The sequence below is a fragment of the Oncorhynchus tshawytscha genome, linkage group LG06, assembly GCF_018296145.1.
Source record: "Oncorhynchus tshawytscha isolate Ot180627B linkage group LG06, Otsh_v2.0, whole genome shotgun sequence".
In the NCBI taxonomy this organism is placed as follows: domain Eukaryota; kingdom Metazoa; phylum Chordata; class Actinopteri; order Salmoniformes; family Salmonidae; genus Oncorhynchus; species Oncorhynchus tshawytscha.
The window spans coordinates 44,209,840-44,232,595 of record NC_056434.1 but is presented as its reverse complement, the minus strand read 5'-3'; the positions used below and the strand labels follow the sequence as shown (position 1 = coordinate 44,232,595).

The window sequence follows — 22,756 nt, the reverse complement described above, 5'->3', positions numbered from 1 at the left end:
TATTACTGCATCACGCACTGATTTTTACTGGTGGGAAAACGTGTATATTTTAGAATATTCGCATGGAAACCTAGCTAGTGACAAGGACAAGTGTGATAATTAGAGTCGTCTATACAACACAACTAGTTTTTAGTGAAAATGTATGTTTAAACTTTGGACGACTACGCGCATCCGCGGATGCGCGTACGCGGATGCGCATCCGTGTACGCGCATCCGTGTACGCGCATCCGTGTACGCGCATGTCTATAGCTTTGGAGAAGAGTAGAGCAGAGTGCAGTCACTGCTGTGGTTGGAACTGAACAACAAGTATGTTGGGCTCGTTCGTTCTGCTGTGGATATGCATCTGCCTCCTCTTCTTCTTCTTGAAGGTTAATAGACCCCCAAACTTTCCTCCTGGTCCACAACCCATTCCAATATTTGGGAATCTGCTGCATCTGAGCTTGGGGAATCCTATGAAAGACCTGGAGAAGGTATGCCTTGTATAAAACTCTATTATGCTATTTTAACTCTCCTGAAGAATCAATAAGCATTACTTGGATGTGTCAGGCTAAATTAATATTTCCTTTTTGCAATATGAACATAACATCTATCAAATCTAAGCAACCTTTGCACGTATGTCTATAATTGCGTAATAAGTGGTGCTCTGTATGCTGTTTATGTTTCCTGTAATCTTAAATCCATACTTTGATGGCCTTGGTATGACAAAGAACTGATTTTCTAATCACAGTTTTACTCAATTCAACAATTTCAATAACAAAATAGCCTTTAAAGGTACACCTATGCAACTTCAACACTATGCAACTTTAATATTCTTAAAGGATTAGTTCACTTTTTTTTTAACCAAATCAAAAAATTTCATGTAAATGGCATGTTATAGAATTTTTTATTTTATTTTACTAGGCAAGTCAGTTAAGAACAAATTATTATTTACAATGATGGCCTACCAGGGAACAGTGGGTTAACTGCCTTGTTCAGGGGCAGAACGACAGATTTGTACCTTGTCAGCTCGGGGATTCGATCCAGCAACCTTTCGGTTACTGTCCCAACACTCTAACCACTAGGCTACCTGCTGCCTCAAAGGGTCTCTAGAAGAGTCCAGAGACTTTAATTTCACTTCCACATTGCTCATTCTGCAGTATGGGAGTTATGGAAAACATCAAGAAAGGCTCCAAAACCATCCAAATACGCCCTTTTAGAAATGACAAACCTCTCAGTATAGTGATGCAGATCTTTAGATTTGGTACACATGAAATTGTGTAATTCCGAACTTTATCAATTTTCACGACTTGAGCGGTTTCCCCCTACCAGCTGTGCTGACCTGGTTACACGGAGAAGCAGCTAAGTTGCACAAATGGAATATAACTTTACAGATAATGTTTGGAATTACACAGTTCATGTTTTCCTGTAGCTCCCATACTGCAGAATGAGAGATGATGAAAGTTTATTGGGGTTGAGGATAGTTTCTGAAAAACCAAATTAAATTACTAAAAAAGTGTCTGGACCATTCCATAACATGCCATTTACATTAAAAAAATAAGATTTGGTTTAAAAATAGTGAACAAATCCTTTAATATGTCCCATTCCGTAGTTGGCGAAGCGCTATGGGAATGTTTTCAGTCTTTATATTGGTGGAAGGCCAGCTGTGATTCTCAATGGGCTTGAATCTATGAAGGAGGCCCTGGTTACCAGGGCTGCAGATTTTGCAGGAAGACCCCAAGACCTTATGATCAACCATGTCACAGAAGGAAAGGGTAATATTATCAAAAAATACAGTACAGGACATTATTGATATCAACAAGAAAACATTTGAATCTATTACTGTGAAGAGCTCTATTCTGAAGCAACCTTTTCTTTCTATTCCATTTTTTTGCCCTTTAGAACATAACTATAATTTGATTGATGTGTCAAAAAAAGACTTACCTATTGTAATAAACTATCCCAGGTGTCATTCTTGTGGACTATGGCTCCAGCTGGAAAGAGCATCGTCGCTTTGCCCTAATGACCCTGAAAAACTTTGGTCTGGGGAAGCAGTCCATGGAGGAGAGGATTCTGGGGGAGATATCACACCTCATTGCACCCTTGGCGAAAAACGTTGGTATGAAAGTGGAACATATAAAATTGTGTTTTGTTTTGTAGGAACATAGCCATTTAACAGATGTCCTTATACAGATTACCCTCTTGCTCAACGTTAAAGAGAACAAAGTATCTCTTATCAATGTAATACTGTTATTTTTCCACAGGAAAATCCATGAACCCACAGGTTCTCTTCCACAATGCTGCATCCAATATCATCTGCCTTGTCCTCTTTGGGTCGCGTTATGATTATAACGATGAGTTTCTTAAGACCTTCGTGAGGCTCTACACTGAGAACGCAAAGATCACCAATGGACCCTGGGCTATGGTATTATACATAATTACAGCTTTTTGGTAACTGTATACTTACATAAAACAGCAGAGAACAATGTTAATTACATTGCTTCCTGTAAATCACACCTTTTGGTTTGAAAGTAAATATGGATGGTAGATCGTTATGCAGGTTTCTTCTATTGACCCAGGTTTATAAAAAATAAAAAAATGTCTCAACAACAAAAATAATCAGTCAGTTAGGACATCTACTTTGTGCCTGACGCAAGTAATTTTTCCAACAATTGTTTACAGACAGATTATTTCACTTATAATTCACTGTATCACAATTCCAGTGGGTCAGAAGTTTACATACACTAAGTTGACTGTGCCTTTAAACAGCTTGGAAAATTCCAGAAAATGATGTCATGGCGTTAGAAGCTTCTGATAGGCTAATTGACATAATTTGAGTCAATTGAATGTGTACCTGTGGATGTAAGGCCTACCTTCAAACTCAGTGCCTCTTTGCTTGACATCATGGGAAAATCAAAAGAAATCAGCCAAGAACTCAAAAATAATTGTAGACCTCTACAAGTCTGGTTCATCCTTGGGAGCAATTTCCAAACGCCTGAAGGTACCACGTTCATCTGTACAAACAATAGTATGCAAGGATAAACACCATGGGACCACGCAGCCGTCATACCATTCAGGAAGGAGCTATACTTGGATGTGTTTGCTAATCGTTGAAGACGTGTTCTGTCTCCTAGAGATGAACGTACTTTGATGAGAAAAGTGCAAATCAATCCCAGAACAACAGCAAAGGACTTTGTGAAGATGCTGGAGGAAACAGGTACAAAAGTATCTATAACCACAGTAAAATTAGTCATATATTGACATGACCTGAAAGGCCGCTCAGCAAGGAAGAATTCAACTGCTCCTAAACCGCCATAAAAAAAGCCAGACTACAGTTCACATGGTGACAAAGATCGTACTTTTTGGAGAAATGTCCTCTGGTCTGATGAAACAAAAAGATAACTGTTTGGCCATAATGAACATCATTATGTTTGGAGGGAAAAGGGGGAGGCTTGCAAGTCGCAGAACACCATCCCAACCGTGAAGCGTGGGGCTCCTTTACTGCAGGAGGGACTGGTGCACTTCACAAAATAGATGGCATCATGAGGAATTAATATTATGTTGATATATTGAAGCAACATATCAAGACATCAGTCAGGAAGTTAAAGCTTGGTCGCAAATGGGTCTTCCAAATGGACAATGACCCCAAGCATACTTCCAAAGTTGTGGCAAAATGGCTTAAGGACAACAAAGTCAAGGTATTGCAGTGGCCATCACAAAGCCCTGACCTCAATCCCATAGAAAATGTGTGGGCAGAACTGAAAAAGCGTGTGCGAGCAAGGAGGCCTACAAACCTGACTCCGTTACACCAGCTCTGTCAGGAGGAATGGGCCAAAATTCCTCCAACATATTGTGGGAAGCTTGAGGAAGGCTACCCAAAACGTTTGACCCAAGTTAAACAATTTAAAGGCAATGCTACCAAATACTAATTGAGTGTATGTAAACTTCTGACGCACTGGGATGAAAGAAATAAAAGCTGAAATAAATAATTCTCTCAACTATTATCAACATTTCACATTCTTAAATTAAAGTGGTGATCCTAACTGACCTAAAACAAGAGATTTTTACTGGGATTAAATGTCAGGAATTGTGAAAACGGAGTTTAAATGTGTTTGGCTAAGATGTAAACTTCCGACTTCAACTATGTATATGTATGTATGTATGTATGTGTGTATGTATGTATGTATGTATGTGTGTATGTATGTATGTATGTGTGTTGTGTGTGTGTGTGTGTGTGTGTGTGTGTGTGTGTGTGTGTGTGTGTAGTTGCGATATATAAGTGTATGTCTGTATGTATTTTAATCGTGACGTCATTGCGTCCAGCTGTTTTCATCGACACAAGATAGTTAAATGGAAACGCACCCTAGCAGGCAATTGTCACATCTATTTTTTTATGCACACTTACTAAATGTCGACAAAAAAAATCACAGGAAAAGTTAATGGAAGCATAGTTAATGGATGGTGCAATAGTAGTTCTGACTCATTACTTGGTCTTTCTCCACAGCTTTACGACACATTGCCCATGCTCCGACACCTTCCCTTGCCATTCCAGAAGGCCTTTCAAAATGCAATTTGTTGCAGACAGATGTCTCTTGGACTCGTCACTCAGCATAAGGAAACCAGGATTCCTGGGGCGCCAAGGGACTTCATTGACTCCTACCTGGATGAACTAGACAAAGTGTGTTCATTTTGTTTATGGGAGTTTAAGTGCTTAGATTAGCGGGTTTGACCACATCATCTATCGTTATGACTAGGTTGTACAGTGCCTTCAAAATCATCACAGTTTTTGTCTGACACTGCTGTACTCTCCCCCACCAGAGAGGAGATGATGGATCTTCTTTTTCAGAGGCCCAACTCATAATGTACGTCCTGGACTTGCACTTTGCTGGAACAGACACCACCTCCAACACACTGCTCACTGCTTTCCTCTACCTCATGACCCATCCAGAGATTCAGGGTCTGTTTGCTTTATCTTCTAATGCTGACATTCAGAAAGTGTCTTTCTACTAATAGAGTTGTTGTATCTCATTCCTAAAAAAAAAAGGTGTCAAGCAATTTTGATAAGCACTTTTGACTTAAGTCCTTTTGTTGACAAAATCCCTTCCCTTTGGTCTTCTCAGAGAGGTGTCAGCAGGAAATTGACACGGTACTGGAGGGGAAAGAACACGCATCTTTTGAGGACAGGCACAGGATGCCTTACACTCAGGCAGTGACCCACGAGAGTCAGCGCATCGCCAGTACTGTCCCCCTCAGTGTGTTTCATAGCACCACCAGAGACACTGAGGTGATGGGCTACAGTATCCCAAAGGTGAGAAGCAGCAATACATCTAAAATGTCTTGTCTTCTCATTTCAAAATCTCTAACATAATGTTCCTTATTTCTTCTCCACTTGGATATGTCTCATACTCTCTCTCCATTTCTTACTTGCAGGGCACTTTGATCATCCCAAACCTTACCTCTGTGCTGTCTGAAGAGGGTCAGTGGAAGTTCCCCCATGAGTTCAACCCCTTAAACTTCCTGAACGAGCAGGGCGAGTTTGAGAAGCCCGAGGCCTTTATGCCGTTCTCTGCAGGTGAGGGATAGAGCAAAACAAAGTGCTTCACTGATGTTGTTGACATCATAATACATAAAGGGCTCATACAGTTTGTTGTTGTTGCAGGGCCCCGAATGTGTCTTGGAGAAGGACTCGCTCGCATGGAGCTCTTCCTGATCATGGTCACTCTGCTGCGACGCTTCAAGTTTGTCTGGCCTGAGGATGCGGGGGAACCTGACTACACCCCTGTGTTTGGTGTAACCCTGTCCCCCAAACCCTACAGACTGGGTGTTAGACTGAGAGGGAACTAGTTAGGAGGAAGCTATTCTAGACAGGGATCAAATAGAATTGGTGTAATATAATATGTAATATTATAATTATTCTACTTAATTCAACTATCTATATGTATTTGTGCTTAACACATTTTTGTTTTTCATTTGTCACATTTTGCTTATTTGAATATGTAATAAAGGACTCATTACACACACCATTGATGGGGAATCTCTGATGTTATAGTGTTCACTCTCTACATAAACAATATCGGTGATGAGATAAGAAAGTGTCAAATTCATTTATATGCTGATGACACTGTCATGTACTCTATCGCTTCAACGGTTGACCAAGCATTATCACTATTGGAGACAGATTTTAAGATATTACAAGGGTCTTTTGTACAGCTGAAAAGAAAACACAGTTTATGATTTTTAACAGGTTCAAAAAGTTGTTTGAAAATACACTTGCACTTACGAGCTTAGATGGTTCTCAAATGAATAAGGTCTCTGCATATAAATATACTTACTTTATCATCCAACCATATCCCTGTCTTTTAAAATGCATATTGACGAACTTTGTAAACGGCTAATAATCAAGCTAGGCTTCCTCTAGAAACAGAACATGTTTGTCCTCTACAAATAGAAGACAAATTGTGCAAGCTACTTTTATGTCTGTTATAGATTATGGGGATATTATCAACGTGCATGCTACGGCATCAACACTTAAATCGCTGGATGCTACTTATCATTGCGCATTTAGGATTATTACGGGTGTTAGCTACAGAACTCACCACTGTGTTTTATGTCAAAATGTGGATTGGACTTCGCTGTCCGTGAGACGAGAACAACATGCTCTCGTGTTTGTCTATAAAGCACTTCTGAATAAACTACCTTCTTATCATCACTCATCAATATTAGAATTAGAATTCCTAAAAACCAAGTCTCAAGTATGGATTACACTTGAGGCCCATGTGGTTTCCAGAGTTGGGTATGGCTGCCTTTTCCTGTCACGCTCCTTGCCCATGGAATAGCCTGCAGACTAAACTTCAACTTGAGACTCTTGTCCCACTTGCCCATTTTAAACATTTATTAGAGGATTTTTATTTTTGTATTGCCTGTAACTGTTTTGGGTAATGCAAGTTCTTGTGCTGTTAGGGGAATAACCTGTCAGGTGAATAACCTGTTAGGGGTATAACCGATGTGTAAATGTAATAATCTGCTGCTGTATGTTTTTTGTGTTATCTGTGATGGTTTTGTTTGTCTTGTGCAATTTCTTAATCATTGTACCTGAACTGTATGTGTACGCAGGGCTGTAAAAGAGACCTTGGTCTCAGTCTGTGTTCCTTGTTGAAATAAAGGTATACTAATAGGCTTTCAGTACCAGTTTTATGGGATAGTACTTTCAAAACTTATTGTGGGAATCTGTGGCTTGATGAATTCTAAAAAAAAAAATGTAATGTGGGATATTTTACTGCAGTGTACTTTATCAACACAGCACCTTTCACATAGTTCATGGACAGTTTATAATAGTACAACTTGCCTAGTTAAATAAAGGTAAAATAAAACAAAACTTAAAGTTAATGTCGGAAGTTTACATACACCTTAGCCAAGTACATTTAAAAGTTTTTCACATGTCCTGATATTTAATCCCAGTAAAAATCCACTGTTTTAGGTCAGTTAGGATCACCACTTTATTTTATGAATGTGAAATGTCAGAATAATAGCAGAGAGAATGATTTATTTCAGCTTTTATTTCTTTCATCACATTCAGAAGATTACATACACTCAATTAGTATTTGGTCAAATTGCCTTTAAATTGTTTAACTTGGGTCAAAAGTTTCAGGTAGCCTTCCACAGGCTTCACACAATAAGTTGGGTGAATTGTGACTCATTCTTCCGGACAGAGCTGGTGTAACTGAGTCAGGTTTGTAGGCCTCCTTACTCGCACACACTTTTTCAGTTCTGCACACACATTTTCTATAGGATTGAGGTCATGTGCAGTTGCAAACCGTAGTCTGTCTTTTAAATGGCGGTTTTGGAGGAGTGGCTTCTTCGTTGCTGAGCGGCCTTTCAGGTTGTGTCGATATACACATGTATGACTTGTTTTACTGCGGATATAGATACATTTGTACCTGTTTCCTCCAGCATCTTCACAAGGTCCTTTGCTGTTGTTCTGGGATTGATTTTTGACTTGACTTTTCACACCAAAGTGCGTTCATCTCTAGGAGACTGAACGTTTCTCCTTCCTGAGCGGTATGATGGCTGTGTGGTCCTATGGTGTTTATGCTTGCATACTATTGTTTGTACAGATGAACGTGGTACCTTCAGGCGTTTGGAAATTGCTCCCAAGGATGAACCAGACTTGTGGAGGTCTACATTTTTTTTCTGAGGTCTTGGCTGATTTCTTTTGAGTTTCCCATGATGTCAAGCAAAGAGGCACTGAGTTTGGAGGTAGGCCTTGAAATACATCCACAGCTACACCTCCAATTGACTCAACTGATGTCAATTAGGCACAGTCAACTTGGTGTATGTAAACTTCTGACCACTGGAATTGTGATCCAGTGAATTAAAAGTGAAATAATGTGTCTGTAAACAATTTTTGGAAAAATGACTTGTGTCATACACAAAGTAGATGTCCTACCCGACTTGCCAAAACTATAGTTTGTTTACAAGAAATTTGTGGAGTGGTTGAAAAACAAGTTTTAATGACCCCAACTTAAGTGTATGTAAACTTCAGACTAACTGTAGCTGCCAATAAGCCTGATAGATTTTTTATCAGACCTGTAAATATTAACATAATGACAATGTTGAAAGTAAGTTAAAACATGACATGATTTCAATATCCAGACGTTGTTCTTCTGTGCGTGACAATAGGTGTTGAAACCTTAATACAGTTGAAAATGTGTAAATGGGGTTGTGTGACAAGGACCAAGTTATGCCTTTAACTCAAAACTGGATCAAAATGGCTGCTATTTAATTAGAATCAATTTGTGAAGATACAAATTTAATAAAACTATTTATAGAGCACATTTCTTACAAGAGATGCATTTCAAAGTGCTTAACAAATCAAATAAAAAAAAGGTGTGAAAATGCAATAGTCCTACGTTTTCTAAATGAGGCAAATTAAAATACAATAACAGTAAACATAAATCTAATGAATTCAAATAAATAAATACATAGAATGAGAAAAAATAGATCACCTTTACTCCACACACAGAGACGCATACAAAGCTCTCCCTCGTCAATTCATTTGGCAAATCGGACCATAATTCTATCCTCCTGAATCATGCTTACAAGCAAAAATTAAAGCAGGAAGCACCAGTGACTCGGTCAATAGAAAGTGATCAGATGAAGCAGATGCTAAGCTACAGGACTCTTTTGCTAGCCCAGACTGGAACATGTTCCGGGATTCTTCCGATGGCATTGAGGAGTACACCACATCAGTCATTGGCTTCATCAATAAGTGCATTGATGACTTTGTCCCCACAGTGACCGTATGTACATACCCGAACCAGAAGCCATGGATTACAGGCAACATCAGCACTGAGCTAAAGGCTAGAGCTGCCGCTTTCAAGGAGCCTCCCTCTGCAACTGGATCCTGGACTTCCTGACGGGTTGCCCCCAGGCGGTAAAGGTCGGGGGCAACACATCCTCTGATTCTCAACACAGGGGCCCCTCAGGGGTGCATGCTCAGTCCCCTCTTGTATTCCCTGTTCACTCATGACTGCATGGCCAGGTACAACTCCAACACCATCATTAAGTTTGCCGATGACACAACAGTGGTAAGCCTGATCACCAACAGCGATGATGCAGGCTATAGGGAGGAGGTCAGAGACCTGGCCGTTTGGTGCCAGGACAACAACCTGTCCCTCAACGTGATCAAGACAAAGGAGATGATTGTGGACTACAGGAAAAGGAGGACCGAGCACGCCCCTATTCTCATTGACGGGGCTGTAGTGGAGCAGGTTGAGAACGTCAAGTTATTGGTGTCCACATCACCAACAAACTAACATGGTCCAAGCACACCAAGACAGTCGTGAAGAGGACACAACAAAACCTATTCCCCCCCAGGACACTGAAATGATTTGGCATCGGTCCTCAGATCCTCAAAAGGTTCTACAGTCACTGCCTGGTATGGCAACTGCTCAGCCTCCGACCTCAACGCACTACAGAGGGTAGTGCGTACGGCCCAGTACTTCACTGGGGCCAAGCTTCCTGCCATCCAGGACCTCTATACCAGGTGGTGTCAGAGGAAGGCCCTAAAAATTCTCAAACTCCAGCCACCCTAGTCATAGACTGCTCTCTCTGCTATCGCATGGCAAGCAGTACCGGAACGCCAAGTCCAGGTCCAAGAGGCTTCTAAACAGCTTCTACCCCCAAGCCATAAGACTCCTGAACATTTAATGAAATGGCTACCCAGACTATTTGCATTGCCCCCCCCCCTCTTTTACACCGCTGCTACTCTCTGTTATTATCTATGCATAGTCACTTTAATAAACTCTACCTACATGTACATATTACCTCAATTACCTCGACTAACCGGTGCCCCCGCACATTGACTCTGTACCGGTACCCCCTGTATTTAGTCTCGCTATTGTTATTTTGCTTCTGCTCTTTAATTACTTGTTCCTTTTATTTCTTATTCTTATTCATATTTTTATTGTTATTTCTTCATCAAAGGGTGATGTTATCTTGCATCGCTTGTAATCACAGTTTTACTGTGTTATATGCAATGTGTCCTCATGTGCCCTTTCCCAAGTAGTTGGCAGATCACTCTGGGAAGGTTTTCAGACTTTATATTGGTGGAAGGCCAGCTGTGATTCTCAATGGGCTTAAATCTATGAAGGAGGCCCTGGTTACCAAGGCTGTGGACTTTACAGGAAGATCCCAAAACCTTATGCTCAACCACTCCACAAGGGGAAGGTAATAGCAACAAAAACTCTTCTATTTTTAGAATCAACCAGAAATACATTTAATAATTTAGAAATTGTGTTTTTTATTTACTGTGCAGAGCTCCTGAAACTACCCTCTGATTATAGTTTTTATTTTCTTCAAAATCATATAATGTAAGCTGCTCGTCAGATTTAAAAAAAATCCCCTCCCCAGGTTTCATTCTTTCGAAATAGGACTCAGGCTGGTGAGAGCAAAGTCTCTTCACCCTGATGACCCTGAGAAACTTTGGTCTGGTAAAGAAGTCAATGGAGGAGAGGATTCTGGAGGAGACATCATACATCATTGCACCCTTGGAGAAAAGTGTTGGTACGAAAGTAGAACATTTAAAATGGACATGAATCTGTCTTTGTGGTAAAGAAACGTATCATATTAGTAATTTAACTGATTTCATCGTGAATAAATACTACTATATATTTGTATTTTGTACAGGGAAAACCATGGACGTTCAACACTATCTTCCATAAATCTTCATTCAATATCCTTGATCTTGTACTATTTGGGTCCCGCTATGATTATGATGACAAATTTCTTAAGTTCTTTATTCTTATCTTCACTGAGAAAGCGAAGATCACTAATGGACCCTGGGCTATGGTATTATACCAATTTAATAGGTTTATCACTTCATGTTAGTCAGACTTGGACTTAAAGGGATACTTCACCCAATTTGCATAATGGTTTCCTTGCCCTGTAATTAGTCTATGGACAAGGTAAGATAGCAATCCATGCTTTGGTTTTGTTTATCTGGCCACTGTCTCCAAAAGTAAACATTTTTGCACATGTGGTACAAATCCAATCCAAACTGAGCATTTGGAGACAGTGGCCAGGTACACAAAACCAAAGTATGGATTCCTGTCTTAACTTGTAGAATCATGTAAACAGATTGCCATTAACATGGTCACTGAGCATAAGACGATCCGAGTTCCTAGTAAACCAATGGACTTCGCTGACAGCTACCTGGATGAACTAGACAACGTGTGTGTGTGTTTTTTCATGGGAGTTTAGGTAGCTTAAAGTAGCTGTTCACTTGTTTCCAGATTTGTATGAAATATTACATATAATTAATTACAATTTCAGTAAACTTGTCTTCCTTCCAAAATGTAAAAAATGTATTATGTTAAAAAGCAACTTTTCTGTGTTTGAATGGTGTGGCTGTACGCAAACAACAAAATGGTGTTGGCAAATACCGGTAAACAGCTGATTGGCCAAATTAGCCAATGAGACATCTGGCCAAAGTATGTGAGGTCACCTCATACGAGGAAATCGCAAGCAAGTTTTTAAAGTGTTTTTTCCCCCTGTAATTTATGCTTTGGCCACAAACACAAGAAAAGGATGAGTCACGGCCAACATTCCCTAACTAGCCATGCTAACCTAGCCAAGCTAACCTAGCCAAGCTAGCATTGTCCAGCATGGCTTGTCATGTGGTTACTAGCAACAAAATAGCATGCTAGGTAGTCAGGGCCAGCTCCAGGCATAAGCCATATAAGCGGTTACTTAGGGCCCCTCTCAACTTACTATTGAGAGTAAGAATACACCAGGTGCCATTTCGAAATTTGGTTGTGCATCAACAGTTTCTCTCGTTATGTCAGTCACTCAATTAGCTGACAATAGGCCATGTCAATCTTTTAGACCGGTAGTTAGTCTAGCCAGCTATCATTTGTTTTATATTTGTGTTTGATACACAGATGTGTTTTAATTTGTCATTTGTCGGGAAACATTTTCTTAAGTAAGTATATTTGAGTTATGTAATATATACACACACAACATGAACAAAAGTATGTGGACAGCTGCTCGTCGAACATCTCATTCCAAAATCATGGGCATTAATATGGAGTTGGTCCCCACTTTGTTGCTATAACAGCCTCCACTCTTCTGGGAAGTCTTTCCACTAGATGTTGGAACATCACTGCGTGGCTTTGTATCCATTCAGCCACAAGAGCCTTAGTGAGGACAGGCACTGATGTTGGGTGATTAGGCCTGGCTCGCAGTCGGCGTTCCAATTCATCCCAAAGGTGTTCGATGGGGTTGAGGTCAGGGCTCTGTGCAGGCCAGTCAAGTTCTTCCACACCGATCTCAAGAAACTATTTCTGTATGAACCTCGCTTTGTGCACAGGGGCATTGTCATGCTGAAACAGGAAAGGGCCTTCCCCAAACTGTTGCCACAAAGTTGGAAGCACAGAATCGTCTAGAATGTCATTATATGCTGGAACTAAGGTGCCTAGCCCGAACCATGAAAACAGCCCCAGACCATTATTGCTCCTCCACCAGACTTTACAGTTGGCACTATGCATTGGGGCAGGTAGCGTTTTCCTGGCATCCGCCAAACCCAGATTCGTCCGTCAGACTGCCAGATGGAGAAGCGTGATTCATCACTCCAGAGAACGCGTTTCCACTGCACCAGAGTCCAATGGTGGCGAGCTTTACACCCCTCCAGCCGATGCTTGGCATTGTGCATGGTGATCTTAAGCTTGTGTGCGGCTGCTCAGCCATGGAAACCCATTTCATGAAGCTCCCGACGAACAGTTATTGTGCTGATGTTACTTTCATAGGCAGTTTGGAACTCGACAATGAGTGTTGCAACCAACTGATGATTTTCACGCGCTACAGCACTCAGCGGTCCCAATCTGTGAGCTTTATGTAAACTATCACTTCCCGGCTGAGCCGTTGTTGGTCCTAGACGTTTCCACTTCACAATAACAGCACTTACAGTTGACCGGGGCAACTCTAGCAGGGCAAAAAGTTGACGAACTGGGTTGTTGGAAAGGTGACATACGCTTTCCAACAATCCAGTGCTCTCACAGATATTAACCTATTTTCAAAAATTCTGTCGTCCCTTCTCGGGTTTGTTAAAATACAATTATTCTCAGATAACCGCCGTCGTCTATTATATCTTACATGCTTCATCAGAAACCAAAGCTCCTTTGGCAATTATACATCTTGATGCAGAAAAAGCTTTTGATAGACTAGAATTGTCATATCTTTGATCGGTTTCTGAACATATGGGACTCGGCTCCAATTTAATTAATATGATTAAAATACTATATACCAATCCCTCAGCCATACTAATGTTGTGGAAATTACCACCAGGGACACCAGAAGTCAATCTTAAATTAATCATTCTTTATTAACAGCAAGCTGGAGAGGCCACAGTCAAACTTAGATGCATAAAGTACGGTTCTGAAGTGAGCTTCTATGGGGCAGTCCCGTTAGTTCTCTAATATACTGCTTACACAGACAAGCTACATAGGTTGGTTCCTGCATGTGTCTAGCACCGTCTCCTATCTTAACTTATAGAACATATTCTGGGGGTTCTGCCAAAAGGTCTGAGGAGGGAGCGTCTCCCCTTAATACCTCTACCCAGCACCTACAGGAACTCATGATTTTATGAGACAAGAAATACAGTTCAAGGCTGTCTCCAGACGATCCATTTTCCTCCACATTCCCTTACTCCCTAAATGTAATGAGACCGACACCTTCAAACCCTTCATTCTGGGTTATACAATCGAATTAGTATGGTAATAGTATCATAATAAAGGTTGTACTTCTATTGACAGGAGTGAATTTTTTGTTTTTAATACACATACACAGCATGTTAATAACACAATTAGGCAAACTAAGCATAAAACACATGCTGCAGCCCATTTGGCAATTTGGGATCGCCAACTTCCAGGGATTCCAACCAAGTTGCAGTGGCAATGTATTTCGGCGAGATCAGTCATATTAGAAGAGTAATCTGGGACAAAAGTACAACATTCAACACCAATGATTGCACAAGTGCCCCCATTGACCTGCCAAAAGATAGCCAAGAGCCTCTCTGTTTTGCAGAGCCAATTTACGCAATTATTTTATTTCCCCATTCAATTGGTCCCAGGCATTTCGAGTAGCATTGCCAATATTCTCTACATCACGAATTAGGTCATGCAACTCCATACCCAGGGAAAACACACCAAAGTACCTGGAGGTATGTGCCTAAGTGTGAGTGATGTCACTTCTCATTCCAGGAGGTTTGTCGTCTCTTAAACGGATCCTTCAGATCTTCTCATTGTTTGGAACGGTTCTCATAGCTGTCACCACAAACCCAACAGAGCAAGCATTTGGTCCATTAAGATTCATAATACATTGTTGATCATAGTCTTAAAAGGCATTTTTCCTGCCAATGCTATAGTGAAGTTAACCACCTTAACTTCTGGGCCACTCCAGGCTTGCATTTGTTCCTTTGGTTCAGGACTCCTTCTACTATTACCATCTTTTAGGCCACTACTCTGGGCCTGCGTAGGTTCCTTTGCCTCGGGACTTACCTCACCCTTATAGAAACATTCTGTCTCAGCAACAGGCCCCCTTTGTACTTTGCCTCCGGCCACATATACACTTGCTCATAAATCATTCCATCTAACCAATTAAATTGGTCCACTTATATAGTTATAAACATAGTAAAAACTTGCTCAAGTCAATTAGTTAGTTACAAAAAATGTCAGTTTCCAACAATCCCTCATCTGGAACAATGGTCACTCACATGTTCCACACCACCTAGAAACCATATTGACTTTCACAGGGAAGAGAGAGAACACATGTTATAACAGTTTCACACCAACCTTGATAACACTGAGATTTGGGCAAGGCTAGCACAAGCTACAATCTAGTGGCATTCCTCACTGCACCCTGCAATTCCTCTTTTTCAATTGGCAGCGGAGGAAGAACGACAGGGGTAGAACATCAACAGGTGAAAAAGCATAAAGCCTCTCCGATTGCCCGTGTTGGTAGGCCCTCTGTCACCACATTCTTCAAGAAGGTAGAGCTTTCCCAAGAAGAATATGATTTAGCTGTGCAGGAGGGTGTCTTTGCATACCACACTATGCGACACAATCATAGTTACGCCATAGTGAGTAACGTGTTAGCAACATGGGCAACTACTTTGGTAACACCCGGACCTAGACCAGGTTGAATTTGTGTCCCTGTCCATTGATGCGTCAATCATGGACATGTAAAGCTGCTGCCAATAGTAGTCAGATATTGTAAGATCATTTTTACATAATCTAAAAGATTTACATTGTCTCCTTTTAAAAAGGCAACATCAACGTGAAGAGATCTAGAAAGCAGCAGCCACACTGCAGGAAAAATGCCCCAATGTGACCATCAATGAGGATGCATTGTTTGACGCGGTTACCGGCCTGCAAGAGTTCGCTTGAAGAATGGAATCGCTTGAAGAATGGAAAACATCTGAGACATGGTGGTTACCCACTTCGAAGAGAATGACATCCCACACACTAACCTGGCTAGATTAGTGTCTGTTGTCATGTGCTTACCTAGAAGTAATGCACCAGTCAAGAGTGTTCTCTCAAATGAATGATATATGGACAGCAGCAAGAAATAGGTTCACTGTTCCTACCATCAAGGCCATGCTTATTGTGAAGACAAACGTCACCCTCCCCTGCCAGGAGTTCATGGAGAAGCTGGCCAAAGACAGAGCAATCCTTAAGAAGATACATTCTTCTGAGAAATATACAGATTGGTAACTACATAATATACTACCAACCTAATCTCATCATCATCTTATTTCTTTATTATGTTGTTAAGTATTTCACATATACTATTGTCTCTTATTTCAATTTTGCTCATGTTTTCTTCTGCTCTTATTCTACCCAGACTACCAGGACCACTGAATGGCTGTTCAGATCGGACAGTTCTGTCTTGTCTGTAGTGTTTCTGTGTCACGTCCTGACCATAGAGAGCTGTTTATTCTCTGTGTTGGTTGAGGCGTGATAGTGACTAGGGTGGGTCATCTAGGTGATTAATGATTTATGTTGGCCTGGTATGGTTCCCAATCAGAGACAGCTGTTTATCGTTGTCTCTGATTGGGGATCATATTTAGGTAGCCATTTTCCCCATTGTGTTTTGTGGGATCTTGTCTACAGTTAGTTGCCTGTGTACACACCAGTAGCGTCATGTTTCGTTTGGTAGTTTGTTGTTTTTGTTCCGTGTTCATTTATTAAAGGATAATGTACACCTACCACGCTGCACCTTGGTCCAATCATTACGACGATCGTGACATTCTGTAATATGCATTGCCTTGCAAAAGTATTCATCCCCCTTGGTGTTTTTCCTATTTTGTTGCATTACAACCTGACATTTAAATGGATTGTATTTAGATTTCATGTAATAGACATACACAAAATAGTCCAAATTGGTGAAGTGAAAAATGACTTGTTTCAAAAAAATTACAAAAATTCAAGACAGAAAAGTGGTGCGTGCATATGTATTCACCACCTTTGCTATGAAGCCCCTAAATAAGATCTGGTACAACCAATTACCTTCATAAGTCACATAATTAGTTAAATAAATTCCACCTGTGTGCAATCTAAGTGTCACATGATCTCACATGATCTCAGTATATATATATATATATATATATATATATATATATATATATATATATATATATATATATATACACACACACACACACACACATACATACACACCTGTTCTGAAAGGCCCCAGAGTCTGCAACACCACTAAGCAAGGGGCATCACCAAGCAAGACCAAGGAGCTCTCCAAACAGGCCAGGGACAAAGTTATGGAGAAGTACAGATCAGGGTTGGGTTATAAAAAAAATCTGAAACGTTGAACATCCCATGGAGCACCATTAAATCCATTATAAAAAATGTAAAGAATATGGCACCACACCAAACCTGCCAAGAGAGGGCCGCCCACCAAAACTCACGGACCAGGCAAGGAGGGCATTAATCAGAGAGGCAACAAAGAGACCAAAGATAACCCTGAAGGAGCTGCAAAGCTCCACAGCAGAGATTGGAGTATCTGTCTATAGAACAGAGCTGGCCTTTATGGAAGAGTGGCCATAAAAAAAATCCATTGCTTAAAGAAAAAAGGCATGTGGGAGACTCCCCAAACGTATGGAAGAAGGTACTCTGGTCAGATGAGACTAAAATTTAGCTTTTTGGCCATCAAGGAAAACACTGTCTGGTGCAAACCCAACACCTCATCACCCCGAGAACACCATGCATGGTGGTGGCAGCATCATGTTGTGGGGATGCTTTTCATTGGCAGGGACTGGGCAACCAGAATTGGGACTGACCAGAATTGAAGGAATGATGGATGGCGCTAAATACAGGGAAATTCTTGAGGGAAACCTGTTTCAGTCTTACAGAGATTTTAGACTGGGACGGAGGTACACCTTCCAGCAGGACAATGACCCTAAGCATACTGCTAAAGCAACACTCGAGTGGTTTAAGGGGAAACATTTAAAATGTCTTGGAATGGCCTAATCAAAGCCCAGACCTCAATCTAATTGAGAATCTGTGGTATGACTTAAAGATTGCTGTACACCAGCGAAACCCATCCAACTTGAAGGTGCTGGAGCACTTTTGCCGTGAAGAATGTGCAAAAATCCCAGCGGCTAGATATGCCAAGCTTATAGAGGCATACCCCAAGAGACTTGCAGCTGTAATTGCTGCAAAAGGTGTCTCTACAAAGTATTGACTTTTGGGGGGGTGAATAGTTATGCATGCTCAAGTTTAAAAAAAATTCTTATTTGTTTCACAATAAAAAATATTTTGCATCTTCTAAGTGGTAGGCATGTTGTGTAAATTAAATGATACAACCCCACCCAAAAATCTATTTTAATTACAGGTTGTAATTAAATAAATAAATCTAAATAAATCACCAACAGTGTCACCCGCAAAGCACCCCCATGCCATCACACATCCTCCATGCGTCACTGTGGGAACCACACATGCAGAGATCATCCGTTCACCTACTCTGCATCTCGCAAAGACACGGCGGTTGGAACCAATAATCTCAAATTTGGATTTATCAGACCAAAAACGACAAATTTCCACCGGTCTATGGACATCCATTGCTCCTGTTTCTTTGCCCAAGCAAGTGTCGTCTTCTTATTGGTGTCCTTTAGTAGTGGGTTCTTTGCAGCAATTCAACCACGAAGGCCTGATTCACGACTCCTCTGAACAGTTGATGCTGAGATGTATCTGTTACTTGAACTCTGCATTTTTAACGATGGTCATCTGAGGAAGGTGTGGACCAAAGCGCAGCGTGGTAAGTGTTCATGTTACTTTTATTTAAACTGAACACAAAACAAAATAACAACCAAACTAAAATCGAGACATAAAAAAGGAACTAAGGTCAGGACATGACAGTACCCCCCCCAAAGGTACCCATAGGGGAGGGTCTGGGTGGGCATCTGGCTGCGGTGGTGGCTCTGGCACCATAGTCTTGGCCCACTTAAGTGGCGCCTTTGGAGCGGCGACCCTCGTAAGGACTGGGGGCCCTTACAGCGGGCCCCGAATAGGCCGGATGAAGGCGGGAGACTCTGGCAGCGCCGGAGTGAAGGGCGGGAGACTCTGGCAGCGCCGGAGTGAAGGGCGGCTCTGGCAGCTCCGGAGTGAAGGGCGGCTCTTGCAGCTCCGGAGTGAAGGGCGGCTCTGGCAGCTGCGGAGTGAAGGGCGGTTCTGGCAGCTCCTGACAGGAGGGAGAACCTGGAGGGAGGAGATGGAGAGACAGCCTAGTGCGTGGGGCTGCCACAGGACCCACCAGGCTGGGAAGACCTACAGGAGGCCTGGTGCATGGAGGCGGCACCGGATGGACCGGGCTGTGGGGGAGCACTAGAGCTCTGTTGCGCAGCCTTGGCACCACTCCTCCAGACTGGATGACCCCTTTAGCCCGGACCCTCCAGAGTGCAGGCACAGGTTGAACCGGGCTGTGGGTGAGCACTGGAGATCAGGTGCATACCACTCGCACCTCTCCCTTAGGCTCAATGCCCACATTCTCCCTGCACGGAGACACAGCACGCAGAGCCGGCGCAGGATACCCTGGGCCGAAACGGCGTACCGGAGACCAAACACGCTGAGCCGCCACAATACGCCCTGGCTGGATGCCCACTCTCGCATAGCACTTGTGAGGGGCTGGCCTATAGCGCACCGGGCTATGAGCGCGTACTGGCGACACCGTGCGCTTGACCGCATAACACGGTGCCTGACCAGTACTGCGCTTCTTCCGGTAAGCACGCTTCTTCCGGTAAGGTCTATCGCCTGACTCTGCCAATCTCCCCGTGTGCCCCCCCCCCAAAAAAAATGTTTGGGGCTGCCTCTCGTGCCTGTTGCGCTGCCTTACCTCATATCGCCGCCACTCAGCTCTCGCTGCCTCCAGATCTTCCTTGGGGCGGCGATATTCCCCAGCCTGTGTCCAGGGTCCCTTGCCTTCCAGTATCTCCTCCCAAGTCCAGAAGTCCAGAACCCTCTGCTCCTGGTTACCATGCTGCTTGGTCCTTTTTTGGTGGTGGATAGTTCTGGAACGATGATCGTCTGAGGAAGGAGTGGACCAAAGCGCAGCTTTTATTTAAAACCGAACAGAAAACAAAATAACAAAGAGACTGACCGAAAACTAAACAGTCCTGTCAGGTGCAGAAACACAAAACAGAAAACACCTACCCACAAATCATAGTGGGAAAACAGGCTGCCTAAGTATGGTTCTCAATCAGAGACAACGATAAACAGCTGCCACTGATTGGGAACCATACCAGGCCTAACACAGAAATACAAAAACATAGAACAACACATAGAATGCCCACCCCAACTCACACCCTGACCAAACTAAAATAGAGACATAAAAAAGGAAGTAACGTCAGGACGTGACAGCATTTATTTGGGCTGCAATTTCTGAGCCTGGTAACTCTAATGAACTTATCCTCTGCAGCAGAGGTAACTCTGGGTCTTCCTTTCCTGTAGCAGTCCTCATGAGAGACAGTTTCATCATAGTGCTTGATGGTTTTTGCAACTGCATTTGAAGAACTTTTCTTGAAATGTTCGTGATTGACTGACCTTCACGTCTTAAAGTAATGATGGACTGTCGTTTCTCTTTGCATATTTTAACTGTTCTTGCCACAATATGGACTTGGTCTTTTACCAAATAGGGCTATCTTCTGTATACCACCCCTACCTTGTCACAACACAACTGACACGAGGAAATACATTTATTAGAATAAGAATTTGAAATTAATTACATCCATGCTTTGATACACGAATCAAAGCATCTTAAATACATTTTAGCAAAGTAAATTTCTAAAATGTTACAGAGATTTCAATCAAGCTGGTGACAAGAAAGGGATATATGAGAAACATCAGATTTCTTCTAATAATCGACACTTTTACATGTGTTTTTCATCAAAACAGCTGTCAACGCGCTATGGGAAGGTGTTCAGCCTCTACTTCGAGGCAGACCTTCTGTGATCATCACTGGAACAAAGGCTATGAGGGCTGTAGATGTTGCTGGGTGACCCAATGGACTCTTCCTACTCAGCCAAATCACACGAGGCAAAGGTGTTAGTACAACAAATGTCCTCATCTAATGTTACTGTAACTAAAACAATGCAACAGTCAGGTAGCTCCCCTGAATGAGATTGGCGACTCAAATGGAAGAAGCTGTTACTTTGTAATAGACAAGCAATATGACAAACACAGCATGACAGAGCATAAACATTGCACAATATTTGCAGGTTCAGGAGTCATCATGATGAACTATGGACCTAGCTGGAGAGATCACTGTTGCTTTGCCCTGATGATCCTGAGAAATGTTGGTCTGGGAAAGCAGTCCAGGGAGGACAGGATTCTAGAGTAGATACATTACATGGCCAAGTATGTGGACACCCCTTCAAATGAGTCAATTTGGCTATTTCAGCCACACCCATTGCTGACAGGTGTATAAATCGAGCACACAGCCATGCAATCGCCATAGACAAACATTGGTAGTAGAACGGCCTTACTGAAGAGCTCAGGGACTTTCAACATGGCACCGTCAAAGAATGCCACATTTCCAATGTGGCAGGCCACAAGCTCACAGAACAGGACCACCGATTGCAACCAAGGACTCGCTACGCGCTTCAGCAACACTCACTACCGAGTTACAAACTGCCTCTGGAAGCATCGTCAGCACAAGAACTGTTCATCGGGAGCTTCATGAAATTAGTTTCCATGGCCAAGCAGCTGCACACAAGCCTAAGATCACCATGCGCATTGTCAAGCGTTGGTTGGAGTGGTGTAAAGCTTGCCGACTCTGGTGCAGTGGAAGCGCGTTCTCTGGAGTGATGAATCACACTTCACCATCGAAGTCTGACGGATGAATCTGGGTTTGGCGGATGCCAGGAGAACGCTACCTTTCCCCATACATACTGCCAACTGTAAAGTTTGGTGGAGGAACAATAATGGTCTGGGGCTGTTTCCATGGTTTGGGTTAGGCTCCTTAGTTCCAGTTAAGGGAAATCTTAACCCTACAGCATACAATGACATTCTAGATGACTCTGCTCTTCCAACTTTGTGGCAACAGTTTGGGGAAGGCCGTTTCCTGTTTCAGCATGACAATGCCCCTGTGCACAAAGCAAGGTCCATACAGAAATGGTTTGTCGAGATCGGTGTGGAAGAAATTGACTGGCCTGCACAGAGCCCTGATCTCAACCCCATCAAACACCTTTGGGATGAATTGGATGCCGACTGCGAGCCAGGCCTAATCGCCAAACATTAGTGCCTGACCTCACTAATGCGCTTGTTGCTGAATGGAAGCAAGTCCCCGCAGCAATGTTCCAACATCTAGTGGAAAGCCTTCCCAGAAGAATGGAGGCTGTTATAACAGCAAAGGGGGGGACAAACTCCGTATTAATGCCCATGATTTTGGAATGAGATGTTCGACGAGCAGGTTTCCACATACCTTTGTTCATGTAGCGTACATGTCTCTTCACCCTAACAATGGGAGTCAGTGTCCACAAAGCGACATAGCAGGCTGTCTAGCTCCCGCCTATCCTTTCTTTGGATTGGTGTATACATCTCATTATTGTAATCCTTTTTTAAATATTCGATGAGTGTTGTTGATGTCAACCGCCTGTATTCAATGGAGAGATGCTATGCTACTATAGCATAATGTCATGAATATGCATAGCCATCTCGAGACCACTCCGATATATATTTTTAAAGTAAAATCGCATTTTATTGGTCACATACACATG

At 42.3% G+C, this 22,756-nt stretch overlaps 1 protein-coding gene across 1 annotated transcript; it reads left to right on the top strand.

The window, feature by feature from the left end:
* Nucleotides 1-255: 255 nt before the first annotated feature.
* LOC112252589 (cytochrome P450 2F2) lies at nucleotides 256-7,153 on the top strand. Its single transcript, XM_024423952.2, has 9 exons — nucleotides 256-470; nucleotides 1,589-1,751; nucleotides 1,943-2,095; nucleotides 2,241-2,401; nucleotides 4,481-4,654; nucleotides 4,795-4,933; nucleotides 5,097-5,284; nucleotides 5,407-5,548; nucleotides 5,636-7,153. Exons 1-9 carry the CDS (start codon nucleotides 309-311, stop codon nucleotides 5,818-5,820), a joined length of 1,467 nt encoding a protein of 488 aa, XP_024279720.1. The 5' UTR covers nucleotides 256-308; the 3' UTR covers nucleotides 5,821-7,153.
* The last annotated feature ends 15,603 nt before the right edge of the window (nucleotides 7,154-22,756 follow it).